Source organism: Astatotilapia calliptera, chromosome 10 (assembly GCF_964374335.1).
Source record: "Astatotilapia calliptera chromosome 10, fAstCal68.1, whole genome shotgun sequence".
Taxonomy (NCBI): domain Eukaryota; kingdom Metazoa; phylum Chordata; class Actinopteri; order Cichliformes; family Cichlidae; genus Astatotilapia; species Astatotilapia calliptera.
The window spans coordinates 3,327,057-3,350,030 of NC_137431.1; the positions used below are offsets into that span (position 1 = coordinate 3,327,057).

The 22,974-nt window shown below is 40.7% G+C and overlaps 1 protein-coding gene across 4 annotated transcripts in view; it reads left to right on the forward strand.

Moving 5' to 3' along the window:
* Positions 1 to 22,101, forward strand: part of gdpd5a (glycerophosphodiester phosphodiesterase domain containing 5a) — a 33,183-nt gene extending 11,082 nt beyond the window's left edge. Inside the window, exons 3-17 of one of the 4 annotated variants that reach the window (XM_026182381.2) lie at positions 9,706 to 9,809; positions 10,173 to 10,266; positions 10,346 to 10,405; positions 10,497 to 10,595; positions 11,432 to 11,525; positions 11,805 to 11,950; positions 15,269 to 15,351; positions 15,576 to 15,726; positions 16,008 to 16,238; positions 16,537 to 16,682; positions 17,631 to 17,778; positions 18,131 to 18,213; positions 19,601 to 19,615; positions 21,047 to 21,159; positions 21,884 to 22,101. In XM_026182381.2, the coding sequence (XP_026038166.2) occupies positions 9,706 to 9,809; positions 10,173 to 10,266; positions 10,346 to 10,405; positions 10,497 to 10,595; positions 11,432 to 11,525; positions 11,805 to 11,950; positions 15,269 to 15,351; positions 15,576 to 15,726; positions 16,008 to 16,238; positions 16,537 to 16,682; positions 17,631 to 17,778; positions 18,131 to 18,213; positions 19,601 to 19,615; positions 21,047 to 21,159; positions 21,884 to 21,975 (1,659 nt within the window). In that variant the 3' untranslated portion in view covers positions 21,976 to 22,101. The remainder of the gene's footprint in view (positions 1 to 9,705; positions 9,810 to 10,172; positions 10,267 to 10,345; positions 10,406 to 10,496; positions 10,596 to 11,431; positions 11,526 to 11,804; positions 11,951 to 15,268; positions 15,352 to 15,575; positions 15,727 to 16,007; positions 16,239 to 16,536; positions 16,683 to 17,630; positions 17,779 to 18,130; positions 18,214 to 19,600; positions 19,616 to 21,046; positions 21,160 to 21,883) is intronic. The other 3 variants (XM_026182382.2, XM_026182383.2, XM_080306975.1) reach the window with 3 other exon arrangements.
* The last annotated feature ends 873 nt before the right edge of the window (positions 22,102 to 22,974 follow it).

A 22,974-nucleotide genomic window follows, 5' to 3' on the forward strand; every position in this document is an offset into this window, starting at 1 on the left:
AAAAACAATAATTGCTAAAAGAAATTTAATTTGTAGTTCTAAATAAATTCAAACTGCATTTAGGACGTTTTTTACTCACTTTATGTCTCTTCCACGATGTTATTTCTCTCTCCAACAGCGTAGGTTACAATTCCATTAGCATGACCAATTATGCAAATTAGGCGATGACGTCATTTGGCGACTTCTAGCGACTTTTAGGACAGCCGATAGCGATTTTCCTTACTGAGGAGTTGGCAACACTGTGTGCAAACCTTTATGTAACCTTATTCTAATATGCCAATTATCACATAACAGACTGGTAATCACATAACACAGTCCTGCCTAGGCTGCACTGACACTGAGCACACCTCAGGCATAAATGAACTATTTTCAATGTTGTGGTTTCTAAGGCCAGATAAGTAGATCAGGCTGTCAAAAAGGTGACTACACAACGGGAGCCTAATATGTAATGTTCATCTAGGGTCCTGTTGTATTTATACCCTTATCACCCTTTATCTTTAGGCATTAGTCATTGTTAAAAAACAATATAATTTTTGACAACTTTACAGGCAATGTAATTCTTTTTTGAAATTCCAGGAAGTTCTTTGAATATGAAGTTCAAATCATGGTTTGTACATACAAACCACATGCGTACAAATACATAATGTGTATTTTCTATAAATGTGCAATAGCACACTGATGGAAGCAGTATAGAGTTTTTATGCAGACTAAATAGCATCTGCTGAAGATCTTTCAGGCTCAGTGACTCTTATATCTTGTATGGATGAATTATCAAGTGCATTATACTGTACAATCCATACACTCTCATCCAAAGTATGGTGTATGTCGAATTAGTTGCCACTTAAAATGATAATAATTATTCATTGTTATATATTACTAAAAACTAACACAATCTTAAACTAGCATGTATTCTTATTTGTCTCACTGGCATCTTCCTGCTCAGTGTGTCAAACGGGAGTTTGTTTGTACCTTTGGACACCAGGCTCAGTGAATTAGAGACCCAGGTCTACACCGCTGCAAATAATCCTGTAACTAGCCTAACCCCAGTAGCCATTGTAGCCAAAACCAGTAGCTTTGTACCCGTTAGCTGTCCCTCAGCGTGTCGTCCAGAGTGAGGAGGCGTATTTCATGGAATCGTTTACATTTCCACTCAGTTTTGTCAGGTTTGGCTGTGTGGCAGGCAAGAGTAGGACCCAAATGCAGAACTCATAAAGGGAAGAAATGAACCCAAAGCAGCAGCTTTATTTGTTGTGTAAACCAGCGGTCCCCAACCTTTTTTGTGCCACGGACCGGTTTATGCCCGACAATATTTTCACGGACCAGCCTTTAAGGTGTCGCGGATAAATACAACAAAATAAAACTAGTACCGGTACCGAAAAAAAGAAGATTTATTCATAACACACGTGAAAAGACCCAGGAAAACCGAGTTAACGATAAAAACGATAACAAAATAACGCTGAAAACCGATAAAAACCCTGAAAACCAGACATTTAACACCTGAGCCTCAACTCTCGCGGCCCGGTACCAAACGACTCACGGACCGGTACTGGTCCGAGGCCCGGGGGTTGGGGACCGCTGGTGTAAACGAACTACAAAGTACAAAGAAACACTAAAAGAAGCAAACAAAAGATAAAATAGAAACAAAGACTCTTCCAACTAAGGAGCTTATGACTTGATGTAAACGAGAGACCATGAACCACTCCCTTTAACACACAGCTAATGTCAAGGACTTGGGAACAAGCAAGACAAGACAGTGGACTAAATACACATAACGAGGGGATGGGAAACAGGAGGGAAACACAGCTGAAACGAATCCGATGTAACGAGACGGTGAGGAAGCAACACTGGATACGCTGAACACAGGACAAGAAACGATCAAAATTAAACAGGAAACATGAGACACACATTCATGAGACATTGACTGAATCCAGGGAACAGAAACAAGAACCTAAGAGAACCTAAAATGTCCAAAAACTAGAAAACATGGGGTCACAGATAAATGGTAAATGGCCTGTATTTGTATAGCGCTTTACTAGTCCCTAAGGACCCCAAAGCACTTTACACATCAAGTCATCCACCCATTCACACACACATTCACACACTGGTGATGGCAGCTACGTTGTAGCCACAGCCACCCTGGGGCGCACTGACAGAGGCGAGGCTGCCGGACACTGGCACCATCGGCCCCTGACCTCCACCAGTAGGCAACGGGTGAAGTGTCTTGCCCAAGGACACAACGACTGAGACTGTCCAAGCCGGGGCTCAAACCGGCAACCTTCCGATTACAAAGCGAACTCCCAACTCTTGAGCCACGATCGCCCCTAAACTAAGATCCAGCGCCATGACAGGCTTACTTGTTAAACTGCAACAGGCTTTTGTGGGGTTTTCCATGATCCACTGAGTATTTCTCATTCACTCATCTCTTTTAACTTTCTATATTTATTCAACAGGACTGTGTTGAATCATTAGCAATGATTAAACTGTGGCTGTCTCTCCCATAGTTTGCCTTTCATTTGCTCTCATCTTGGTCCCCTCACCTCGAAAAGGTCATTTCAGATGGGTGCACCTCTCTGAGCCTGATTTTGCCAGAGGTTTCTTTCTGTTAGAAAGCAGTTTTTTCTCCCAGCTGTGACCAAGTGCTTGCTCACAGGGAGTTGTGTGATTGTTGGAATTTCCATCTAATATTGTAACAGCTTTACAATTCAATTACAATTACAGTTTTTTATTCCTAAAGGTTGAAGATAAATCTATTAGTCATTCCACTCTTTTCAGTTGAATTCCTAAGAGACTTCTAGACCAAGCCCTAGTAACTGGGGAAAACAATCTTCACTGCAAAGCAAGTGATAGAATCAGTGCAGTGTTGGAATGTGAAGAGCAGAGTCAGACACCCAGCTGTATTGGATACCCACTGGGCAGCCACAGCTCCTGCTGCTGGATGTCGTCTTTATCACAAAGAGCCAGTGGCTCACCCATAAATTAGTCTATTTACTGAATGTGTGAGCCGGGCACTGATGATGTGCTGAGCAAGAGGATAAAAAACAAGCCCACAGCTGCCTCTCTCCCCGCTCTGTCTCATTTACAAAGCTTCATGTAGTGACACACACTGTGCTTGAATATAACTAGAGAAGTTTGAATTTATTAAGTTTAAGGCTGTCTGCTTAGTCTGCTACACACGCTTTGATTGTATTTTGTTGGTAGACAGTCTTTCGATTCATGAACTTCTGTTTTGTTTAGTTTTTTTACTATGGGCTCTCTGAGTTTTACAATTTGACATGGTTAAAGGTGTGTGAAGCAAAAATGTAATAGTAGGTATTAAATCATATTGGTGGAGTCTTTCTGTTCTCATTAGCCTCAGAAGGCCTGTGTTTCAGTGTAAAAGCTCTCATACCTGCCCATTAACATACAGCAAGGTTTGTTAAAAAGTAGAACAGTTAACATATTAATAATAGTGGATTGCATTTATATAGCGCTTTTTGGGACCCCTCAAAGCGCTTTACAATACCACTATTAATTCACACACTGGTGGAGGCAGCTACAGTTGTAGCCACAGCTGCCCTGGGGCAGACTGACAGAGGCGAGGCTGCCATATCGCGCCATCGGCCCCTCTGGCCATCATCAGTAGGCGGTAGGTGAAGTGTGTTGCCCAAGGACACAACGACCGAGACTGTCTGAGCCGGGGCTCGAACCGGCAACCTTCTGATTACAAGACGAACACCCAACTCTTGAGCCACGATCGCCCGAACATTTAGCTAATGAACCTGAGACCAAACCACATCTAATATGAGAATAAATATTAGGTCTACCCTGCCCAGACAGCCACATACAAATAAACATCGCTATGTATCTGGTAGCTGAAAATGATGGTGCTGGATGATAAAAATCAAAAACCTTATCTGAGTTAATCTGGCTGACATCCCATTAAGGATCATTTTTCAGCCTGTTAGCTATTTTAAGCTCCATCTGTGGAAGTCTCATTATGTCCTCTTGCACTTCTGCCTCTATAGCGGACGCTGAAACTCCTCCACGGTTTATCCTTCAGTTTGATTTAATGTTGCCTTTGATGTCGGAAACGGGACGTTTAGGCTAAAGACTGTTTGGTAGCTGAATGGATGTCCACGTGAAATTTGTGTCAGTTTGTAAGAGAAGAATTGTACAAATTTAAGGTTCATGGTGAAATTACAGAGCACGCAGAGTAAGTGATCAGAGCTGGAACAATCTACCAAAATCATGCACACCGGATGGTGTCTGGACTTGGCTGAAAAGCTGATATTGAATGGTAGCTTTTAATTGAGCAAGGTCAGTGGTATGTTTACAGTTTGCTATACTGTCTTTGGCCAAAAGAGTTCTTGACTTTTGATCAGAATAATAAATTATAATAGTTTATATAATTTGCTTACTGCTTCTTTTTGTTTGCTCACTTTTTCACATTTTACCAAAAATCGTTGACTCCTCAGAATGAAACAACTGCTTTAAATTGAGGGGAAAAAAATAAAACCTGTTCTTTATTTGTATACAAATTGTTCAGTTTTCCTTTTTTTAAAATTTTTTTTGAGGGTATATGTGTCCTTGCATTGTCAGTGACTATGTTCAGCTCATACTGGTCTGATATAGACCAGTCTGTAGTGTATATAAATACCTTCTCCAACTTCCAACTGTAAGAGGTTCAGAGATTATTACATGGGCGTGCAGGTAAAGACCAAATGGCCGCACTAATGAATGTGTTGAGCCATCAGTGAAAAGCCTGTGAAAGGTTTTAGCCAGGAGAAGAGAGGCCATCCATCAGTGAAAATCTTCTTGGCCACAAAAACATGACAGCAAGGCGGAAATATCACAACAGCCAGAGGATCTTTTTAGTTTGTGTAGCAGCTACCGGGATCTTAAAGTTCCCTACTAGACCCCCACCATTTGTCTTACTGTATGAGTGCGAGACATGTTAAAATCCAGTGGCACCAAGGCATCATACAATAAAATAATGTGATTAATACATAAGTAAAAGAAATTCCTATACATGCCCCTTCCTGATTTCTTATGTTTTAACATGTTTGTTACACTTACATGTTTCCAATTTCAAATGTTAACACAGATGTTCAGAGTAAATACAGATTGTAGTTTTTTAAATGATGATTTTATTTAGTTTGGGGAAACAGCTCCAACTTTACCTCATGTAGAAAAAGTCATTTCCTTCTAAACCTAATAAGTGGTTTTGTCATCTAGCAAGAACTGCAATCAAGCATTTGCAATAACTAATAAAAAAAGCACTTGGGACAATTGTGTTGGTGACAGCTTTTGTTATAATATCAATAATATTCATATGAATATGGGATACTGTTACATGTTTGCACAGACTTTTGTGAAATATGGAGACACTCCTGGCATTATATGAGCAAAGTGAGACTCATTTTTTAGGGTTGGTGGAGATGAGTGTGAAGATCCAAACAATCCCTGTCAGTGATGGAGAAGCTTTGATGGAAATATTTGGTAAAAAGTTCACCAGCATGAAGGAAATGAAGTTTCAAACTTTCCTTAGGAGGAGCCCAGCACGCCTGCTTAAAGAAAAGTGAGTGTGGCGATGTGGATGCTTGCAGCGACTGCTGTATAGAGGCCATCCTGCTACACATGAAACACATCAGAGTCATAACTGTTATTTTAGTCACGTGTTTGTTTATTATCCTTATTGTTTTATCTGGGACTGTTTGCAGACATCTCAGAGAGAGGAGACACCAGCATCTGAACAGAGACTCAAACCAGCAACCTGCAGCTCCCTGCTTGGCTGCTCCAGTTTTCTCCTCACTCATGTTGCCCACCAGTGATTTCTAGCTGCCCACCCACACAGCAGGCTAGAATATGCGCTGAGCCTCAGCACCCAGTACTTGGACATGTTTTCTTTATTAAATAATGAACCAGACCCCAAAAGTAAACAGCTGTTATTGCTAGGCAACGGGAGCAGCATTTGGTGATGCAGCACCTGACATTCCTGACCATGTGGGCGGAGCATGCATGAAATGGAATGTTTAGTAGAACTGTGCAACACAAGCACTTAGTTCCAGCATGTTTCATTGTATCCAGACACAGCTAGAGACACATCTACAGCAGCATCTCTGAGCAGGACAAACGACAGTTGACGAAGAAAACATCGAAAACTTCACTTCACTCCTCTACAAAACGTTGGCTCCTTTGTTTAAAAGGCCAAAATGAATCGAGGGAGAACGAGAAGAGGATCGGCGAGTGCTTCACCTCACAATTCAGTACAGCTGATTAACCTGCAAGAAGAACTTCAAATGATACAGGCTGAAAATGTCAAATTAAAAGAAGAGGCAGAAAAATCAAGAGGAGAAGCTAAAGATTCACAGTTTGAAACTGAAGTAGTATTGCAGGAATTACTGCATGTGGGTCTCAAACTTAAAGGAGAGAAAATGGGAAAACAACAGGCAGAAAATGAGAATGAAAAGATGAAGAAAGAACTGTTGGAAGCTCAAAAAGCATTGGAGGAAGAGAAAAGCACAGCACAAGAAGCCAAAAATAAATATCAAACTGCAAAGAAGGAGGCAGGAAATGTGATTCAGGAATTACAGGAGGTGCAGGAAGCTTTTGAAGAGGGAAAAAAGAAAATGCAGTTGGCAACACAAGAAGCTGCAAATGTAACGGCTGAAGCTGAAACACTAAGGAAGGAATTACTGCATGTGAAGCAACAACTTGAAGAGGAGAAAAAACGTAAACACGAGGCAGAAAATGAGATTGAAAATTTGAAGAAGGAATTGTTGGAAGCTCAAAAAGTGTTGGAGGAAGAGAAAATTAAAATACAGGAAGCAAAGAAAGAAATGGAAGATACAAAGAGTCACACTGAAAACATGAAGAAGGAACTGATGAAAGTGCAAGAAGAACTTGCAGAAGAGAAAATTGAGGTGAAGGTATTCAAGAAAGAAATGACGGTGACCAAGAAAGACTGCAAAGACGCACTGAAAGAAATGCGAAAGCACAAAAAGGAAGCTAAAGAGCTCCTCAAACACAAAGGGAAACTGGCCAAACAGCAGCTGAAAGACAAATTTAAAGATGCCGAGGAGCAGCTCAACAAAACCTTAAATGAACTGAAGGCAAAAGAAAAAGAAAAGAAAGCCGAGGACAGGAGGGGATTCTGGAGCAGACTGCTGAGAAAGAACTGACCCAGCAGCATCAAGTTTGAGGAGATCAATAGTTTCTTCCTCCTCTCTCCACTTTTCTTTCTCCCCATCCTTCTTCTTGTGACATTTGTTTGTTTTTGAAAAACTCTAATCTACATGTACTGAAATACAAAAATAAAATTGCCATAACTTGACCTCATGTTGCCTGCTTCTTTTCTTGTGTGTCTGTGGATGTAAAACAGTAACACACTTTCTGCTCTGTGTCTTTAATTGTAAATAAATGCAATATGTTTTCATTTTAAAATTCAGTGCAAAAAAACTTCTGCTCTAAATCTTTTTTTTTAGCAAAAAGCTTTTTTTTGCCTGTTGTGGAAGTTTTCCATTTAAATAAAGCCTGCAGACGAGCGGTGAGCGGTAGCTAACATTCTTTAACTGGCTGCGTTGCAACGTTTAGGTAACACTCCCATGACCGCACTGCCACTTCCACAAGAACTGCTTCTCGATTTCCTTCCTTAACCCTTTCGTTTGGAGCTGATCTGACCCACTCAGATCAATACTTTGATTCCATTCAATCGATAAGCGATAGCTCTCACTCCACCTAGTTTGTATGTTGTTGTACATTTAGGTTTCCCAATATGAATTACCTTAAAAACAGAGGTTTGTGGTGTTGTGAAGTCAAGTGGAGTAAGAAGATCAGGACCTATAAGCACTGTCAGTGGATGGGTACCAGCAGTGCTAAATGGAGACTTGGAGGGATCTTTGAAAGCCATATATCACTCAGGAGAAAGCACCATGTGCTGGACAGCTAGACTTCAAAGTAAATTGAAACTGCACAATGAGAATGACTTGTTAAAGGTTACAAAGTGAAAACAACAACCAGGCTTTGGAAGAGTGGATGAAAAGAAATATGTTTAATAGAAGCTATATAACAAAGAAGGTCTCTCTATTTTATTTATTCAGTTCAGTTCAGTTTTGTTTACATATAAATAAAACAAATTCCATCATCTTCATTACTTTGTCCATTAACTTTACATAAAATACTGTTATATGTTGTCTGTTGTACACTGATGGTACACTTGGCTTAGGCCCTTACCTAGGGCAATTTTGCCACGCTTGTCTCTATTACCATTTTCATTACCAAGGACTTTTCTCAGCCGGAGATTACTTCAGCTGCTGGTCACAACCCTTTTCTGACCCCATGAGTGACCCCTTAATCCTACCAACAGCGGGTGGTAGATTAAGGAACTAGAACCCTTGTCCAGCAAATATATGGTTGTTTTTTATAGAGGTGAGGACTGGATATTGCTTTGGATGCTGTATTTTTGTAAAGAGATCATTTTGACTCCATAACAATGACTCATAGCTTGGACTGCGTTTCCACGGGAGCACGAGGTAAATGTGACGTTGGCTCAGTGTCACATAGTTCTTTATTATATGCTCACTACTTTAAGATCCCGGTAGCTGCTACACAAACTAAAAAGATCCTCTGGCTGTTGTGATATTTCCGCCTTGCTGTCATGTTTTTGTGGCCAAGAAGATTTTCACTGATGGATGGCCTCTCTTCCCCTGGCTAAAACCTTTCACAGGCTTTTCACTGATGGCTCAACACATTCATTAGTGCGGCCATTTGGTCTCTACCTGCACGCCCATGTAATAATCTCTGAACCTCTTACATAAGCCACTGGAAATGGTGAGTCCAGGCACGGTGTGATGCAAAGCTGATCAGTGCTCAATAGGATCTGTTGACTGGCCTATCATACTCTACACCTCCCCTTATATGGAATTAGCTCCTTAGCCTGTTAACTAGTGAAGGGAAGAGTCCTTGACTGGCTGCTCAGGCTCTCCTCTCTGTTTTTGCCCCACATGCCCCAGCAAGCATGTAGATTAAGATTAGGCTTAAAACGTTCCTTTCTGATAAAGCTTACAGTTAGTGCTGGATCAGGTGACCCTGAACCCTCACTTAGTTACACTGCAATATGCCTTGTCTGCTGGGGGCTTCCCATGATGAGTGTGTCTTCTTCATTCACCTCTTTTTACTCTTTATGTGCTCATAAACCATTTGCATTTAATCTCTGGCTCTCGTCCACGGTGTGTCTTTGTCCTGTCTCCCTCCCCTCACCCTCAATCGGTCACGGCAGATGGCTGCCCCATGCTGAGCTTGGTTCTGCCAGATGTTCTTCCTGTTAAAGGGGGGTTTTTCCTACTACTGTGGAAACCCTGAAATATTTGGGTCTACTTATGTCTTTAACCACTGCAGTTTCCAAATGGGCCATTAGTTAGTTTAAGATCTATTCAGGTTCACAAAAAGGTGTGCAAAAAATGCAAAAGATTGAAAATTAATAATAATAAAAAAGAAGTATCTTTTGGAGTTGCATATATGGCGACTGGATGAACATGATTTCGTCTAAGCAAGACTTTGATAGTTAGAAAGAAAAACATCTGTCAATTTTAACTCTTCAGATTTATTTGTGTAGCACTTTTCAAAACCAATGTTACAAATGTTTCCCAGAAACAATGAATAAAAGAACAAATTGAAGAGAAATTATGTCCACATAGTCCACAATCAGCTGTTTGTGTCCTCTTCCAGTGGGAGTGTACGTGGTTCGTCATCCTGTGCAGCTCCTTTCTTCTGCTTCTCTTTTGGGGTTACTTCTGGTTGATGGCTCGAAATGATTTTAATGACTTCAATTGGTGAGTCGTATTTTTCATTATATTACTTTCGCTGAAAAGCTGTTTAAGACTTGCATGTTTGGTAATGGTTGATCAAGGACAGCAGAGTGGTGACCTTACCACAGTGGGGTGGCAGCAAGCCCCTTCAGCATGTGTATTTTAAATAAATACCACGGACAAATAGGTTGATGCATGCAGGTAAGTAAATCCCACAGTCTTTCAGTGATGAGGAGTGTCCACGTGGACACTTTCAAGGATGAGGATGTACACATCCTGGACAGGGAGCATCATGAGTGTCACGATGTCATGTGCAATTAAGGCAAATTACTCTATTTGACAAAACTGAATTAGTCATACCACCAACATTCGTTCTGTTCATTCCAGGCTGGTGTACAACCGTTCTGGAGAATGGAGAGATGAGACAATGCCCATCCTCGCTTCCACCACCGTGGGATTCAGCTACGTCACATTCTTATTGGTAAAACTCGCAAATGTTAGCAGACTTGTTCATTGATCAGTTAAGACATACAACTTAACGAATCTTACTCTTTTTGCAGATCTTAGCACTTTTCCACATATCTTTGGGCCAGCAGCTGAATCTCTATTGGGTTCACAAGGTACGGTGTGAAAAAACAATCCTGCCATTGATTTGCTCCTCTGATGCTTTCAAAGCAAAGTCAGGTTCATCGAGGTGTCCGTTCTCCACAGATGGGGGTGCTGGCTACACTCCTCACCACTATCTCTGGTGTCATTTTTGTCGATGACTTATGGGGAGACGAGTGGGACATTCTGCTTGCGTCACTGCAGGTTCGTCTACAGTTAACAACACTGTACTAAAAGTTGATTATATTCTCTACTTTTCCGATCCAATTGGCTAAAATTATATATTTAATGCTCCATGAAAATAATTCAATTGTAAATAAACAATAAACTGAGTTGAACTGCTTCAGCATATATTATTTGGAATTTATACTGGGATGGTGAGGTCTGCATTTTCAAAAACATTATTGCAAAAAAAGAATTTCCAAATAAAAAATCTCTGCACTGGATTCATGTTTCAAGCTCTGCCAGGTCTACAGGCAAGTGGTGTTAGGGTGAGGTGGGTCAAATATGGCCAAATATGCAAATATGCTCAATTAATTCTATGCAGTTTTCTGGATCAGATAACTTTCATTACAAAAATATAAACATGTAGGTTTCATAAACATCTTCTCAATTGTTCTCTGATCGGTGACTTTGAGGCATTGATATGATGTCAAGTGTGTTACAGATGTCCTGTCCAAGTGTTTAGAATCCATATCAACTCCTCCCCTACTATTTGTTATTTAGTTAGTCCCCCTGAGCCTGGTTCTGTCGGAGGTTTCTTTCCTGTTAAAAGGGAGTTTTTCCTTCCCACTGTTGCCAAGTGTTTGCTCGTAAGTGTTCATTTGATTGTTGGTGTTTTCTCTCTGTTATTGTAGGGCCTTCACCTTACAATGCAAAGTTATTTGTTCTATGGAACGTAACATTTGATATTTTCTCCTGTTCAATCATTATACTGTGTGTGTATTTATCATAACAATGTGGCAAAGCTTTGCTCTGATGCTGTGTAATGACTAACCATCTTTTAAGGCCAGCATTTCACATTTACGCTTTGTTATCAGTACACAGCACCTTTCCTGCATCTTGGCGCCCTGGTAACAGTGACAGCTATCAGCTGGCTGGTAGCTGGATATGTTGTCCGCAGAGAGAAATCCAGTAAGTGCTGCCTTGTGTTTCAAGTAAATATCATGTTGGGGATTGCTTTTGATGTTCCTATTTGAAACGTAAAGTTGCATTCAGTATTATTTGTCTGTACACGTATGTCATTGTCTAATTTACCCTGCTTTAGTGGATTGTTTTTCCTTATTCAAGCAGCTGCCTGCACTCTTACCACCCATCAAAGCACACAAAGCTAACTACTGTTTGTTATTAGGAGTAGATGGAATGAGCTAAAGTTGCATTATGACACTAACAACCCTTTTTGCACTCTCTTAGATATCCAGGTGATGGTGTTGTTTATCTACATTGTAGTCCTCGTTGCTCTCTGTTTGGCACCGCTCACATTCACCTGCCCCTGCATCATGGACCGTCATAGCCTCAAACCGCGACCAAGCGTCATTGGCCGAAGAGGAGCTCCTATGGTAAGTTGGGGCTTTGCCAGACTTTACTACCTGATCCACTTAATTGTTCAAATCGGCTCTTTGTGGAGAGGCGTGGCTGCCAGGAGTACCAAGTGTTCGGTTTTTGCTGGGTTCCACAAAGCTGTTTGGGTAATAACAAAGAAAGGAAAAAACAGAAAGAAGAAGATGCAAGAATTTTTCTGTACACTCTGTACAACAAATGCGGTGTATAGCTACAGAACACAAGTGATAGTGTCAGGCTCAGTGTGAGAGTGCGTCAGCAACATACTGTCATTTCACAGCTGGGCAGGTAGATAAGAGATGCACAGAGACATTCAGAGCTGTGTTTGCTTTCCTTCTCGAGGCACACGCGCTCTACAAACAGTGATATTCACAGATATGCCTTGCTTTCACCTCAGTGCAGTGTACCAAAACTGCACGTAGGTTTTAGATAAATCAACACAGACTAATATAAAATGCATCTCTCTCTCTGTAAGTGGACGCTCACATTGATCGTGCTGCTGCACATAACCCTCGTATGTAACGAACAGCATGCGTTGATATGATAATGAAGAACTCTTATATTTCTTCTGCCTGTCCCTTACTCCAATTGTAATGTAATTTATGGAACTAAACTATGATGTGTTGTGTAGGTGTCATAGTAAAACCAAGGCAATGTTGCTGACATACCATTTGCACACATCTGTTTGAAACAGCCTTAACAATTCATAATTCACAGGACTGTTTACAGACTAAATAATGTATCAGTTTTGCAAGGTGTATGTCTGAGCCTGTCATCATTTATATAGAAACAAAATACAGTAAAAACATTAGTGTGTGATTCAGGTTTAGCTCAACTACACCACATACTGTACTGTACATCTCAGTGTTATTATCTCCATCACGTTTGTGTGTGTGCGTGTCATTCTGTCTGTAAACATGATAGCTTGAAAAGCTTTGAATGAATACTGGTAAAACTTTGAGTTGGGTCATGGTAACAATCCATTCAAACTTGGCTTAGATCCTCCAAGGTCTTCAATGTCTACTTGATGATTTATTGGTCAAAATTTTACAAAAAGCCTTAGAACTATTATTAAACTATGATTCGGTTTGTGCTCATGGAGCGCTATAATTTGTTATGTTATTTGTATTTCATACTTAAATCTTTTAGTGTTTTTGCAAATGAGTTTATGTCGCACTCTAAGGACCTGAGGGGGGTCCCACAGGGTTCATGTTGGAGTCAATTTGTTGAATGTTGTCATTGTGTTTCTTAAATTTGTAAAGTCTTAGTGCGAGCAGCAGGATCAAAGACATTCCTTTGTCTCTGACCACCTCTCCAGCTACTCTGGAGCTGGGGGAGGCTGAAGAGGCTTCATTTTAGGCACATCCTATATGAAAGATCTGTTTCTTGTGTTGTAAGCTTCCTGTTGTTATGATCCTTTTGGTGAGCAGGAGGTCACACCTATGACACACACATTCTCACATACACACACACGTTCTTGCACATGCATACAGGTGCTTACACATACACACACATACTGCCTTATCTTTTAGAACCATAGGGGGGTTTTATGAGGGGAGGTGCTTGTGTTGTGCAAACTGTAACTGTCATGGGAATAAAAGGCTACGAGGAGGGCTGCTCTTTGAAGAAGCTGGTTTAAAGACAGGTGAGGAGCGTTGAGCCCCAAGAGCCTGGTTCCGACCAGTCTTCCATCGCTAGCAAGTAAAAGACCGGTTGAAGATGTTCTGTCTTGTTTTTGTCCTTCACGAGAATAAGTCTCTAAACTAGCGGAGCCTGTGGAAGCGCAGACCCAGCAGTTCAGTTCTGGGACCTTTTTCTCCTGTACATGTTACCCCTAGGACTTACCATTAGGCAATTCCCTAATGCAGGGGTGGGCAACTCCAGGCCCCGAGGGCCGGTGTCCTGCAGGTTTTAGATCTCACCTTGGGTCAACACACCTGAATCACATGATTAGTTCGTTACCAGGCCTCTGGAGAACTGCAGGAGCTAATTTAGCCATTTAAATCAGCTGTGTTGGTTCAAGGACACATCTAAAACCTGCAGGGACACCAGCCCTCGAGGCCTGGAGTTGCCCACCCCTGCCCTAATGTGTCTTATCACTTCTATGCTGTTGATATTCAGCTTTACTGCTCTTTTAAGCCGATGGAAGTCCATAAACTGTCTTCTTGAATAAAATGTTTAGCTTCCATTAAACAGTGGCTTGGAGACAACTACTTGCAGTTGAACTCTGAGAAGTCAGAAACATTAATTATTGCCCCTGACAGCCAGATATCTATAATCAAACAGCATCTTGGTTCTCTTGGATCATCTGTTCACATGAGCCTCAGGTATCTCGGTGTTGTTTTTGATTCTGCCATGTCTCTAGAGCAATACTCTCAACAGTTAATTAGGAACTGCCTTTTTCAGCTTAGAAATATCTCCAAACTGGAAACTTTTTTGTCTAAATCTGAGTTAGAAATGATTATTCATGCTTTTATTTCTTCTCGTTTAGATTATTGTAACAGTCTTTTTCTTTGCCAGTCAGTCCAGAATGCTCCTGCAAGGCTTTTAATAAAGACACGAAAAAGAGAGCACATTACACCAGTGTTACGCTCATTACACTGGCTTCCAGTACATTTTAGAATTCATTTTCACTTAACACAGACCTTTAAAGCTTTGAATCGTGACGCTCCTGTCTATATTTCTGATGTTTTAGAACCTCACGCTCCCTCTCGCAGCCTAAGATCATCTAATCAAAGGCTGTTGGTCGTCCCCCGAACATGTTTTAAAACCAGAGGTAACAGATCTTTTAGATCAGTGGCCCCCAGGTTGTGGAATTCTCTCCCTCCATCTTTACGTTGCCTGGATTGTATTTATTCTTTTAAGCATCATCTTAAGACTTATTTATTTAGACTAGCTTTTAATTAGATTTGTGCTGTTTTATGTTTATGTTTTATATTATTGTGAAGCACTTTGTGGTTTTTATCCTGTGAAGAACAAGTATTATCTCTACATATGAGAAGAATGTGAGAAAGTTGTGATATTAACATTTAAACATAGGATTGTGAAAATAATGAGCTGCTTGGCTCATAAAGAATGTTTGATGACTAGATTTAAGATAAGATAAGATAAGATAAGCTTTATTAGTCCCACACGTGGGAAATTTGTTTTTTTTTTTTGTTTTGTTTTTTTTTAATTTGAAGGGAAGGAAGCCTTTTGCACAAGTCGAACATAATGTTCTTATAATTCTATTATTTCCTCTTGGTGTGTGTTTTGTGACTGACAGTGACTGACATCAAGTGACTGACAGTAGTCTTTCTGTGATCTCTTTGCTCTAGCTGGCTCCAGAGAACACCGTGGTGTCCTTTAACAGAGCCCTGCAGCATGGTGCCAGCTCCTTGGAGGCTGATGTCACCATAAGGTTATAAATCACACATTCACTTTTGTTTGCATTTAATGCATGTAGCTGAAGGTTGTGTGGTAGAAATAATTACAGTTAATGGGAAATTACGAGAGAAATGTGTGATTCAGATCTGTTGCCCTTCAGTGTTTGGTGATTATTAACACATTTCGCTGCTGCTTTTTCATTTAAACTATGTTATGTTTAGTTTTCCTATAAATTTTAAAGTGCTTTACTTCTTCCAGTGTCGATGGGGTTCCCTTCCTCATGCGAGACCACACTCTGAGGCGGACCACAGATGTCACTAAGGTGTTTCCAGCCAGACAGTATGAAGATGCCTCCTTTTTCAACTGGACAGAGATACGCTCTCTCAATGCAGGCCAGTGGTTTTTGGAGGTACTAAAATCCACTTCATCTAAAGCCACCTCAAGTCCATCAGCTCTAAAATAAATTTTGCCCTCAAATAGCAAAACTGTGTGTCTCATTTTCCTTTTAGAATTTAAAGGATTAAGATCTAAAATCTGCAGACTCTTTAAAATTTTTCTAGAACATTTTATCAAACATAATTTAATGCCAATTTCAAACTGCTACAATAAGCTGCATATAATGTGGAAAGATAAACAAATATGCTCCACCTCAGTGTCTACCTCGCTCTTGTTTCTTTCCTCTGCTTGTAGAGTGACCCCTACTGGACAGCAGCATCACTGACAGCGAAGGAGCGGAGCAGAATAGGCAACCAGACGGTTTGCAGTCTGGTGGAAATGCTTCGTCTGGCAGCCAAGGCCAACAGCTCCGCGCTGCTCAACATTCACAAACCTCCACCAGAGCACCCACGCTACCGCAGCTGGTTCATGGACACGCTGCGGGCTGTGCAGAAAGCGGGGATTCCCCTGAAGAGGGTGAGGACTGTAGGTCCCTCCACAATAATCCTTAAATGAATTTAGCTGTTGCCTGTAGTAGTGTTCCCCCTTTAAACACACTAAATATTAAATATTATAAATATTCCAATGAGGAATTGATTCTGTGAATTGTTGTGACAAATCTTTCGTCCTTAGCAAGTGTGACAAATATTTTAATTGTTTTCCTTAAATACTGTATACCAGTGTATGACAGCTTACGATATTATAATAAGCACCTTCACGCAAAGCAATTAAAACTACATTTTATCTGATCTGAGTCTTTCCATGTGATATGTGTTTGTCCCAGGTGACGTGGACCCCCGACACAGACAGGGGGAGGGTGCGAGGGCTTCACCAGACCACAAGTGAGAAGCTGTCAGTGGAAGCGATAAGGCAGAGAGGAATTACAAGTCTGACCCTCCACTACAGCAAGGCTAGCCACAAAGAGCTACAGTAAGAGCAAGCAGCTGCTACTAAGCAAAGGAAAAAAGGCTCAGAAGAACTCTAAAGACATGTCAAAGGAGGCGTTTTGTGTTATTTTAAGCAAAATAAAAAAAACAACAACAATTTACAAACCTAATTGTTTGCTTAACTTGTTCTGTAGCTTGATAAAGTGTATTTAAAAGGGGAACTAATCCCTGAAACAGTTAAATATAGTTAACACTAAAGGGAATATCTTCTGACTGGTTTTGGATTTAAAAAGCTCACTATTTCTGCTCGAGGTTAGCTGCTTCAAGTGACATTTATCAGTACCAAGCTCAGGGCTCCAGGGCTGAAGAATTACACCAAGAATGACCTAAAAGTGCTAAAATCTGAACTTCCTCTAGTGGTTAACGTTAAGCTGGCTCCAAAGGTGAGTCAGTCCTCAGAGACTCTCATGTCATCATTAAAAAGTGGTAGAGTTAGTGCCCCGTTCATTGACAGCTGTAGCAGTGTTGCAGTCTACTGGGTGCTGTGTCTTCTACACATTAAACAGGAGAGTTAAACTGCCAACTACCAAGACACTGGTTACTTCGCATTACATTTGCTCTACAATGTTAAACTTGGAGGATGGATTCTACACAGCACCTAAGAAAAAAAAGACAGTTTTCTTTGAATTAGCAAAAACTTGTTTTATAAAAACAGGACAGTCTGGTCAATGAGCTACAATACCCAAGTAAGCCCAGCACACTTCTAATTGCAGAATTACACTGTTATGGTCCTTGAACACAAGCTCTACCCTCCTCTGGGACCTCTGTTGCAGCTTTAGATGAAACAAAGTCAGCTTCACGATGCACACAATATTTTCCAGTGGCTGCAGAATGATAAGAGGTGAATGTTGACAAGGGAGTAAAGAGGTGAAATGAAGTGGACCTCTCTTTCTCTCTTTTCAGTGCTGACTTGTATTTTTCTTTCCCCCAGGGAGTACCTGGCCAATAATGTGAGTGTGACTGTCTACCCGGTGAATGAGCCCTGGCTCTACTCCATTCTGTGGTGTAGTGGGGTGCCTTCTGTGTCTTCTGATGCCCCCCATGTCCTCCGAAAGGTGCCTTATCCCATCTGGCTCATGGTAAACAGCTCTCCGTTCTTTCAATAGATGCAACACACACACGCACAGTGCACAAGCAAACAAGGTCACACATCGAGATGAAAGGACAGCAGGAGAGCGGACAGAGACTGACGATGGCCCAGCAAGACTTGAGGGCTAAGGCGCAGAGAAATATGAGCCCAGCAGCGGGCTTTAGGTGCACTGTGACATTATAGAACAAAAGGACCCTGGCAAAAAAGTCTGAGAAAATCTAAGACAAGGGCACAGATCTGAAGAAAACTGCAGCCTTACTCACTGCTCTAGAAGACATCAGTGTTTATGGGGACCTCTGATGGCAATGAGCAGAAACTACTCTTCTTCTCCTGTCTTGCAGAGCCAGAGCGCTTACAACTTCATCTGGATGACTTCAGATCTAGTGTCCGTCGCCATAGTCATAGGGGTTTTCTTTTTTCAGAAGTAAGTACAACACATACATGTAATGAACAGGGACTTTAAACACAGTATAACGCAATAATAATTTAATGAATACCATCCAAGTGACTCATGCATGCTCCATAATACATGAGATACCAGCCTAAGAATGGTTCTTTACAAAGACATAGATGTCTGGGTGATGACAGCAGATGATTTACGGGACAAGAAATATTACTGCTATTCTGTCAGTCCTATAAATGAATGATTGAAACAACTGGGTGGGAAAGGAGTACAGAATTCCCAATACAGCGGTCCCTCGCTATAACGCGGTTCACCTTTCGTGGCCTTGCTGTTTCACGGATATTTTTTTTGTGCAATTTTCCATGTTTTTTTTTTTTCTTACAGCGCATTGTGTTCTGCGTCCTGATTGGCTGTAGACCATTGTCAATCAATCTCGTGCCGTGTCTCCTGTACAGTACAGAATGTCAGCTTGTCAAATTTACATACATCTGCAATCGCTAGCAGTGTGACTCTGTGCTGTACTGTATGTTGTACGTTTTCTCCCATCAAACACAACGACGCCGATGAAACGTTTTGCACCGTCAGAGGCTCCTGCCTTTGGTTTCATTCTATAATACTGGACTTATGTTTCTACAAGGTTTGAACTTTGAGAGTTTAAACAAAAGAGAAAAGTGTATAAAGTGTGTAGTGAGAGGTTTTCCAGCCTTAAAGCATCTATAATAATTGTAAAAAATAAAGTTGACTACTTCGCGGATTTCACCTATAGCAGGTTATTTTTAGGATGTAACTCCCGCGATAAATGAGGGACCGCTGTACTGAATTATTTTAATAATAGTATTATTTTATTTTAAGGTCACTATCTAAAATGACTCATGGTTGTTAAAAATTATACAGCTTTTTTTGGTTTTTCTGCCCCCAAAATGGAGATTAATACAATTTTATTTGCAGTGCAGAGTTTGAAATGAAACTAAAGAGGCATTAGTAGAGGGCCCTGAGAAAACATACATTTGGGTAAACTGGATATGTGACATCATTAGATCAGTGTTGTGTGTGGGAGTATAGTTGTTCATAATAATCACTTCATTTACTTTGCAGTTTTGAAATGTAAAATTCAAACCTCTGAACGATTCGGTGTGTCTAAATGTTTGTCGGTGTTGTGAATGCATTCACCGTGTTAACATCAGCCGGGTTGAGTCGTGGCTTTGTCTGGTCTGCTGCTTCGACACTGACTGTTCATTCTACTCTTTCTTTTTTCTCCTTGTCCTCTGGGTATTTCCATGTTTCTTCTCCTTTCTACAACCTCTCCCTGTCTTACTGTCCTCTCTTTCTCCTCTGACATTCTTTCTTTGTCCTGTGCTCTACCTGATCTGCATGCAACCTTCCTCTGCTGCCTTCTGGCATCTGTCAGCTATCATATGATCAGGTAACTGCTATGTCTGCCTTGGCCTTTGTTTCTGCCTCCTTGTCTGTCCTCCTTGTGCTTTTTGCGCCCAACACCCCAAAGCTGGTCCCCTTCCTATCTTTCACTGCACTGCCTTGCCTTTTACACTGGGGGAAGTAATTATTTGATCCCCTGCTAGATTTGTACATTTGCTCACTTGCAAAGAAATACAGTCTTTAATTTTGTAGTAGTTTCATTTTAACGGAGAGAGAGAGAATAGCAATCAAAAACAGAAAGTTATAAATGGATTTACATATCACTGAGTGAAACATCCTACAACGCATCTGGAGCTTTGGCTCGCACTGACTGGCTGTGTGCACATGTGTGCACACGTCCTTCCCTCAGCCACAACACTAAGATGGGTCATGATGATGAGTCTTTCCAGCATCAAAAACAAGTCCAAGGCAAGTGACTAAAGAAGAAGCGCATTACGGTCATGGGGTGGCTTCAGTCTCCAACTACAATAAACTTACTGCTTTTGCTTGCCAACAAGGGTTTCTCAGCCAAATACTAAGTGTTGTTTTGCTTGGGGATAAAATACTTAAGTGACATGCAGGTCAATTTATGACTTTTATGTGTTTTTTTTTTCTTGATTGTTGTTTGATATTCTGTCTCTCTCAATTAAAAAAAAACTGCCATAAAAATTAGAAACTGTTCATTTCTTTAAAAGTTGATTCTGTTCATCTGGATGTGGAGCTTTCAGTGAGAGAAACGCTTATCACTCGTGCGAGTGACTGACTGAAGAAGACATTCGGATGAGAGTGGGATTTCTTTACCTGGATGATCGAGCACAGACCAACACAAGTGCATTTCTTTGTAACTGAGCGAACTTACAAATTCAGCAGGGCTTCAGTAATTATTCTAAGTGTATATATTATGTGTAAAAATATTACTGAATTAAAGGATGTCTTGATCAGTGTTGGTCAAGTTACTTGAAAAAAGTAATCAGTAACTAATTACTGATTACTTCCCCAAAAAAGTAATCCCGTTACTTTACTGATTACTTATTTTCAAAAGTAATTAATTACTTAGTTACTAACACGATTTACAACCTGAATAGGTAATAAAGCGATAGATCTTTCAGCCCAATTCTACTTTTTCTGCGTAATCCATCATAGAAAATGTAATCAAATGGAAAAGTCTCTTTTTAAAACTTGTTTTATTAGTTTTAACCTTTTAACTTATTTTCTGCACATTCCAGCACATAAAATAAAATATTTTTTTTGTGTTTACACTCACTCTTTCGGTAATCTAATTACCGTTTCTACAATAGTAATCCCGTACTTTACTCGTTACTTGAAAAAAGTAATCGGATTACAGTAACGCGTTACTGCCCATCTCTGGTCTTGATAACAGCTGCAGTTGCTGCCTTTCATGCGATGTAAGAATCTATCTGTGTGTGTGCTGTAACAGGTGGAGGATGAGCGGGATGCAAAACTATAACCCAGAACACATCATGCTGAGCGCTGTAGCACGAAGGTCCAGTCGTGACGTCAACATCATGAAGGAGAAGCTCATATTCTCAGGTGAAGCTTAGATAGCAGTCGCACATCATCACAACTTATCGAGTCAGCTCCTGTGGGAGGCACACACTGTTTTTATTATAGCCTGTAGAGATTTGTTTATAATGCGAAAACACACCTTCAATAGCAAGGCAAGAGCAGCAGCAAAAGAATGAGCTGTAACTCTGTTTGTCTGGGTTTAAGTGGGCTATGTTTTTGTAAGCTGTTCGTTTAATTTTCATAGAAGCCCAAGAATGAACTTCAGAGTTTTTGTATTGTAGCCTTCGAACCTGGTGGATTAAAAAAAAAACACTTTTTGTTTGTGGATACTGTTGTTGGTATTAATTTGGCCCATATTGACCAAAAGTCTTTGGATATGTGATGACCTAAACTTAATTCTAGACCAGGGGTGAGGAACTCCAGGCCTCAAGAGCCGGTGTCCTGCAGGTTTTAGATGTGTCTTTGATCCAACACAGCTGATTTAAATGGCTAAATGACCTCCTCAACAAGTCTTGAAGTTCTCCAGAGGCCTGGTAATGAACTACTCATTTGATTCAGGTGTGTTGACCCAGGGTGAGATCTAAAACCTGCAGGACAGCGGCCTTTGAGGCCTGGAGTTTGCCACCCCTAGTACACCTATTAAGTACAAATCCAGCTAACACGCTTTGCCAATGCGTGTTCATGCTGTGGCCTGACTGAAGGTGACTTTGCAGTGTGTATGAATCCTGTTTGTTGTTGTTATTTCCAGAGCTTAACAATGGGCTCAGCAGTACAGAGGAACTTTCTCTGTATCCCGAGAATGGCTACGTCAGATATTCTCATGGAGGCCTCAGTCGCTGACCAGAACAGCCACAGCTGCAAACTTGAGTTTGACGTCAGAGATCTGACACGTCTTCTTTCATCAGGGTACTGATCTGCTGAGCACATATCACGTTTAAGTCCTGACAATTAAAAGTTTTCCATTTATGGCCTGTTGCTTACTTTTCTTAATCTTCCATCATAATTGTCCACTGGGTAGTGATTTCTCCATGATGACAAACTTGGGAGTGTTTTAATATCATGTATTTGGGGGTTTTCTCAGTTGTTCTATGTACTATTACCAGTTTCAGCCAAATTCTTCTGATATGGTTAGCCATTAACATTTATGTTCTAAGAAGATATTTGTTTGGCTTAAATTACCGTATTTTTCGGACCATACGGCGCACCGGATTATAAGGCGCATTAAGCGAAACAAAACAGTCAGAAAACTAAACAGCAGTGACGTTTGTAGGGTTACTGACGTTGGGCTAGCTTGTTTAACGAATCAATGGTACGGAAGTGGAGGAAGCAAGAAGAATGAGTAAAGTTTGACTTATCTGTCTTCATTTATGTTGGAAGTGATAGCAGAGCTGTACGTTTAATTTTCAGAAATCTCTCAGTCAGATCATGCTATATCATGTTTAGGTGGAAACTAGCAAGCTAACTGCCTGGATGTTAAACTTAATTGTTACACCTGGTAAAGCAGCAACGCTGATCATTTTATTAAAGATGAAAGAATTTAGACAGTTTTTAACTCTCAGTGATCATTTGACTTTGAGACCTGAAATGGACGGAGTTTAGGACCCAGATTACTCCGCGAGGCTCCTGACTACGGTAGCCGTGATGTTTGAAGAAAATATAATCTGATCAAACATTATTCAGCTTTAAATATTGTTCAGCTTTAAAGTTACTGTGCAACTGTGTAATAAAAATGTGCTCACAGCTTTAAAGTTACTGTGCAACTGTGTGCTCACGACTTTGGCCTTGAGAGCGATAAGAAGCGATCGCCTCATCCTGCAGGCGAAAGATATCTGCAAGCGA